This window comes from Olea europaea, chromosome 9, assembly GCF_002742605.1.
Source record: "Olea europaea var. sylvestris chromosome 9, O_europaea_v1, whole genome shotgun sequence".
NCBI classification, from domain to species: Eukaryota; Viridiplantae; Streptophyta; class Magnoliopsida; order Lamiales; family Oleaceae; genus Olea; species Olea europaea.
In genome coordinates, this window is record NC_036245.1 from 5,816,968 (window position 1) to 5,823,812 (window position 6,845).

At 36.2% G+C, this 6,845-nt stretch overlaps 1 protein-coding gene across 1 annotated transcript; it reads right to left on the reverse strand.

Moving 5' to 3' along the window:
• Positions 1–2,422: 2,422 nt before the first annotated feature.
• On the reverse strand, positions 2,423–6,429 carry LOC111399501. The gene is made up of 10 exons (XM_023026855.1): positions 6,296–6,429; positions 5,879–5,974; positions 5,660–5,725; positions 5,457–5,547; positions 4,795–4,862; positions 4,624–4,689; positions 3,925–3,975; positions 3,714–3,778; positions 3,087–3,169; positions 2,423–2,645 (listed from the first exon to the last, which is right to left on the reverse strand). Exons 1-9 carry the CDS (start codon positions 6,398–6,400, stop codon positions 3,112–3,114), a joined length of 666 nt encoding a protein of 221 aa, XP_022882623.1. The 5' UTR covers positions 6,401–6,429; the 3' UTR covers positions 2,423–2,645; positions 3,087–3,111.
• Positions 6,430–6,845: the final 416 nt, after the last annotated feature.

The window sequence follows — 6,845 nt, forward strand, 5'->3', positions numbered from 1 at the left end:
CTAGGGGTGATATTATGTCGGTTCAAATTATCATGAATTGCCTTCAAAGGTTTGGTCTCTCTTCAGGTTTGAGTATTAATTTTCTGAAATCCAGCATCTATACTGCTGGAATTTATGGATATGAGCTACAAAGAATCATGGAAATTTCAGATTTTCCGAAGGGGTCTATGCCTTTTCGTTATTTGGGTATCCCTCTTGCCGCGGTGAAGCTTAAAGTGAGCTCTTACGCTCCTTTCTTGGATAAAATTGCGGGTTATATTGGTGGTTGGAATTGCTCCCCCCTTTCTTATGCCGGCAAGGTTGAACTTATTAGGACGGTGCTTCAAGGAGTGGAATGCTTTTGGCTCTCTATTTTCCCATACCGGCTACAATTATTTCTAGAATTGTTAGCCTTTGTCGTACCTTTCTTTGGGGAACTAAAAAGCCACTTGTTGCATGGAAGGATATTTGCCTACCGAAGGAAGAAGGGGGTCTTGGATTGAAAGACCTTAAGAGTTGGAATTTAGCACTTTTAGCTAAATCCCTATGAAACATTCATACAAATAAGGAGACCCTTTGGATTAGGTGGATTCACCATGTTTACCTTAAGGGGAATAGCATTTGGGATGTCCCGAAGAGGAAAGACCACTCACCTTTGTTCAAAAAACTGCTGGAAATTCGGGATTTTCTGGTTCTTAGAGGGGGAGCCGGGCAGAATTCTTATTCTGTGGAGATGAACGGTCATGGGGATTTAAATCTGGATAATTCCTCAACTCCGAGTGATGTTTTTTGCCCTAATTCCATGGGAGTCCAGCCTCAACTTAGAGGCCGAAGTGGGCAGATTTACAGCAGACTTTTAGGCAGGCAGACAGTTTTGTTCGGTAAGCAGTTTTTTGATTTTTCAAATGAAAATCTGGGCAGATTGGCTGAAGATAAATTCAATACGAAAACTGCCTATAATTTCTTTAGGCCTAAGGGAACTTTCAAGCCTTGGGGAGCTGAAATTTGGAAACCGTGCATCACTCCAAAGCATGCTTTTATGCTTTGGTTAGGGGCCCAATCAAAGCTCCTCACCAAAGACAAATTGCTCTACTTAGACATCGATCGCAAGTGTATCTTTTGTGGATGTTTTGAAGAGACTTGTGAGCATCTTTTCTTCAAATGCTCTTTCACATCCTCATTATGGGGGAGTATTAGGAGATGGCTTGGCATCACAAGATCAATGACGACACTTGCTATGGCTCTTAAATGGTTAAAAAAGGAGGCTCGGGGGACTTCGTGGCTGAGCAAGGTGAAGAGAGTTGCTCTTGCTACCACAGTGTACTATATTTGGCTAACGAGAAATAGGAAATTATTTGAAGACCTCTCATATAACTTGGATTCCATTGTGAGAAGGATCAAGACCCACGTATACAAAGTCATGTTTACTTTGTATCCGGATGTCTTGACTCTTTATGAATCCTTGGCCATGGAGCTTTGATTCCTTTTGTATTAGCTTTCTACTGTCTTTGCCCGGGTATGCCCGGAGTAATTGTTTATGTTTATTGACATTGATTCGTCCGGGTATGCCCGGTGTACTTGTATTTGATTATGGACATTGTCTCGCCCAGGGATGCCGGGTGTATTTGTACATGGTACATTTTTTATCTATATATTTACATTTACCGATCAAAAAAAAAAATATATCCAAACATATTCTAGTTCAATGCTTGGTGGCTTGCCTACATGTTTATATATATATGAACAATTTCTCTGCTTAAAAGGTCTAAAAACAAAAATATTCCATTACAACTCCTCAAAAATCGTCAAGGACATTAGCATCATGCTAAGCTGCAGTCCATGACACTAGGGTCCAATTGATTAGTTTTCGTTGGTCCATTCCATGCTTAATAACTATGATCTTTACATTTTAATAAAAAGGTACTTCGATCATTTTGCACGATTGAATGATCTATCTAGAAAATGTTCCCCAGCTTCTTTCTTAAAGATATATCCAACCAAATATGTTGCTATTAAAACATTTAGCAGGAGACATATTTTGTTTTGATACAAAAATTAGAAAAATGAAAAAAATATTCATATATATTAAATCTAATATATTAATTTAAACTCAATTGATACATATTTCAGTTAAAATAATATATATAATATTAATATTTAACACCTGATTTATGAAACTTTTTTATGAATTTGTTAAATATGAAATTGTATACTGTAAATATTGTATTTACATATTTTCCCCCTATATAAAATGTATTCAAGCGTGATATAACAAAACAATTTAGAGAAAGCCGGACGTACAGAACCCCTTCTCACGGGGGTTCTCCAGATGTGAGACATGAGGTGAGTCCTCATTAAAAAAGTACCCCAAAAAATCCCGCCCCACCCATGTTTGTGTGTATTCTGACAGAGCCCTATAGGCTTTAGTTCTGTACGTGAAGCATAGTTGAACAATTTATCTAGCATTAAGATTTTCTAAAACATTCTATAGGTAATTTGCACAAGCCGACTTTCTAAATCTGACATCGCAAGATTCTGATTTTACATCCATCTGATTCAAACAACTGCTTATTCACTCGCACACTCCAACCAATATACATACTAAGGGAACGTTCGTAGGCATTCACACGTTCAACATCATCTCATTTTACCCTTCCATGCTGATGCTGCAAGGGGAAATATAATTAAACCAATGTCATGTTTTCATCTCAAATAAAGGCAAAGAGATCTAAGCAAGATAGAAGATAAAATATCACTTCCTTGCAAATATAACATCGCTAAATTTTTTCGTATGTCTCTATGTCTCTACCAAACAAGTGATTTGATCATTAACACATTTGATTAAGAGTGCTCATAAATACATCCCACTTGTATTTCTTTCCACTCCAAACAAAATTTTCTTCTACTCCAACTAATCCTTTTAACATGTACTGTGTGTTAATCTTCTCGTAGTTGGGGAACAGGACAATGAATGTCAGATGGATTTGAGTGCATGAAAAATACTGTATTTCAGTGGTTCACAATGAAGAAGACACAAGACAGATGAAACACAACAAACAGATGGCAAACTGTTATAAACACAAGAACTAATGATAACGAAGGCAGACCTTTATTCCCAGTAAAAAGATGGAATCAATTTCCTTGAGTCTTGGCTGATTGAAGCATTTCAACTATGAGTGTCTTAACATCCCTGAAGAAGTTGGAAATGAAAAATGAGAAAAACAAAATGAGTCGCAACTGCAAGAAGTATTGAGTTTTAAATGAAATAATAGAAATAACTGAGGCATAATTATAGCAACAGCAATGCTCATCCACCATTCTTCACAGAATAGCTTTTCCATGTTCAGTGAACCTTATGCAAGGTATTTCAGTCCGGCAAAATCCCCCAGTTCATACTCCCGTTGCTCCATGAACATGGCCCGTTTCCATAGGTCCACATTATGCTCCCGTTTGGCCCCCATTAATTTTCATTCCATTACATTCTATTTTTCGCTCTCCTATTTTTAACCGCACAATCTTATATAAAATAATATTATACGTAAATCGAAAACTTTTTCTTCTTTTTCAACCACTCATTTTTCAAAAAAATACTATTCCATCCATTTCATTTCCAAAGAAATGTGGCCCAAACGGGGGCTATGATGATAGGAACCAGATATGAATGACTATCATTTACCTTATACATGAAGGACATTCAAACATTTTTATCAACTGCCAGAAAATTGATTACTCACTTTCTGTCCACCGCACGTCTAGTAAAAGGAATTCGAATTTTGAATGTCTCTCCTTGGCAGCCAGCCTGAAGGCAAAAAAAAACTATTTTGATATAAAACACTCAATAAAGTTCATAAAAAAAGTCGTACAAGGGTAAAATTTCTGGGACAAAATGAACCAAGCAAAAATATGTTAACAGGGATAAACAATAGACGATACTGCCAGTATAACCTTCACATTGAAACCAAGACTATCTACGTCCAACATGTAAGCAAAATCCACCTGAAAATTATTAAAATGGATCTTTAATCTTCACAGGTGTAAGAATAATTAAACAGAAGCATGCTGATAAAAATATGCATATCACGCTAATGTAGCCAAATAATACACACACATTTAAGGGAGGACTGTTCATCTTTATACTCAAAATACTAACCTAAACCATGAAACTTGAGGCCAATCCTGAGTATTCTCAAAAAAAAAAAAAAAAGGTTCACGTACAAATTTCATGGTGATAATTGGGGCTAAGAAGTTTCAGACAATGAATAAAAGACATTTAACAGCAGTACTTCTATTAGAAACAGGATGCCCCGTGTAAAATGACAATTTATATTTAATATCAATTATTGTACTTGTTTCCTAACAATCACATTTTTCTTCTAGAGAATATTTTACCCACATTGACAATCTAGGGGGTAGGGAAAGAATACCAAAGGCCGAATAACACAGTACATATCTTGTATCAACAATTAGTAAACCTTATAAAATTAAAACTAAGTGGTAGAAACTTCCAAATGTCTCATATGCATCCAACTTTTTGGAAGATCAATTAGTTTAAGCTACATCAGTAGCAGAATTACAAAATCACAGAAAAACCCTGCCTTGAAATTTTGATGGAAAGAACTCATCAATTGAAATTCTTAATGTTACCGGTATTGACAGAGAGTGCTGCACGATCTGCTTTGTATCCTCTGTATGATCCTTATTCATGTGGGACTAAAGAAAAAGAAAAAGAAAGTCAGTAGAACCTAGAAATGATGAAGACCTAGGAAAAACAACAAAGAAAGTGTGATCAATACGCATTTTTTGGCAAGGACATACAGTTATAGGCTTTGAAAACTGAAATATGGGATCCACTTTGGCCGTTCTAAACTCCTCCTTGCTGAATTCTGCAAATATTTCAAAGGAAATAAGCAGCTACGAACTATTTGAACAGAACATATGACGACAGAAACCATTTTACATATCACAGGGCACGAACTTTGTTCCTCTGCAAGTGACTACCAACGTGCGCGGGAAAGAGAAAAATGTAAGAAATTAAATGCATACCTCCAGCCATGTTATTCAAGATTTAATTGATAATTTGCAATAGAAACGAGTCTTTAAAGCACCAAAAATCTTCCAGCCATTACCCACTTTATAACCCTTCAACTTGATGGAAATAAACAAAGAATGTCCATTTTTAGAGAGAAAATTCTGCAGGGATTTTTGCACGGGTTTGGCTAGGGAGCCTTTGGCATATATACAGGCAACCACCAAACAACTTTCATCCATCATGAAAGTGGGAAGTTTTTTCCTGCAATAACTTCCCTATAATAACCAAATCGAAGTTTTCTAGGCAGTTAATTAACCCACTATCTAAAATTAATTTTATTTCATTTTATATTGACCATGTGGGCCACAAACAGTTTACAAAATAGGCAGGAAATGGATAAGAAACATGGAATAAAAGTGAAGGAAAAATGGGTTGATAATAGACAAACCTCCCGACCCCAACAAAGCTGTCGCAACACCTGTGACATATCGTACAACTTTGGGTTCAATGCGCAGAAATTGGAAGTCACCAAAGTCAACCTTCACAAAGATTTGTCTCATTACTTCAACTAAATAATAATAATGCACCACGCGTACAGGACTAAAGCCATGAAACACAAACAAACTTGACAATGAAGAAGCCGAAGCTCACCCAAAATGCATTGGGATGCTTAGCCAAATATGCAGAACGAACAGCATCTCTTTCCATCGCATCGACCTATACCAAGTAACATAAAGTTCCATATCAGGTGCAGCAGGCATAGAACGGAAGATCAGTAGAATAAATGCATGACCAAATAGAACTTGCATTTAGACATAAGAAATCTGGATGAGAGAATGGTCTAAAAATTGAAGAAAAAGCGATGCTTACTGGAGTTGCATCGCCGTGTACTGTAATAACTAAGTCAGACCTATCCTCTGGATCTTTTGCGACAAGCAGTGAGCATTTGGGATTAGCTAACAGGTCCTGCATTAATTAGCAACGTTCAAAAATTAAAATATATAGTGGAGAAGTTCATGAATATTCTGAAGATTGAATGTTTTTACACCAATCTCATCATTGGAAGAATTACCTCAAATAAAATTACATGTTTAAAGACACGAACAACATATACACAGTAGCAATATTTCACAGGAATACCATTTTGAAGAAGTAAGGAAATTTGATGTTGCGCATTCACTAAGTATAAGAAGTCAACAAGGGTAAAAGAGAATAGTCTTATGGCGAGGGTCAGGCAAATGTTCCTAAAGCTTCCTGAAGTGACAAGTTCCAGATTACAGTACGGACCTTTGCATGCACTGCCAAGTTACTGAGAGCTAATATTGGAGATCCATAAGCATCACAAGCAAAGTCAACCATCGAACCTGATGGATAACCCTCGTGCTTCTGCATTAGAATCCAGGAAATGCACAACAATTAGTCAAACAATCAGAAATATACCCAAACTTATAAGATGTGCAATTGTCGTGTATGCCAACACTAATACTGCATATAGTATGACATCACGTGTGCTTTTTTCAATTTTCCCAATCTAGCAATTGCGATTGTCTAAACTAAACTTTACCAGAGTCGAGCAATTGTATGTATATTTGTTCTGATGCCATTAACTCGATTTCATATCAGTTTTTTTTCAATCCACAAAATTACCAGTTCAAGGCACAGTTAGCCTTTGTTTGTCAACCATTTTACCATGTTATTTTTTCTAAAATACTCATTTCCAAGTGCAAGTTCTTCATTATAATAATATTACACATAAATCAAAAACTTTTTCCTCATCCTCATTTTTAACTACACATTTCAACATCAATCCCTAGTCCATACATCACTTTTTGAAATT

Excerpts from the sequence above, each read along its gene's own strand:
- LOC111399501 (XM_023026855.1), bottom strand. The coding sequence starts at position 6,400 with ATGCAGAAGCACGAGGGTTATCCATCAGGTTCGATGGTTGACTTTGCT. Across the intron at positions 5,548-5,659 it reads AGCATCCCAATGCATTTTGG|GTTGACTTTGGTGACTTCCA; the intron begins GTGAGCTTCGGC and ends ATCTTTGTGAAG. Across the intron at positions 4,863-5,456 it reads AGCTTTGTTGGGGTCGGGAG|AATTCAGCAAGGAGGAGTTT; the intron begins GTTTGTCTATTA and ends AAATATTTGCAG.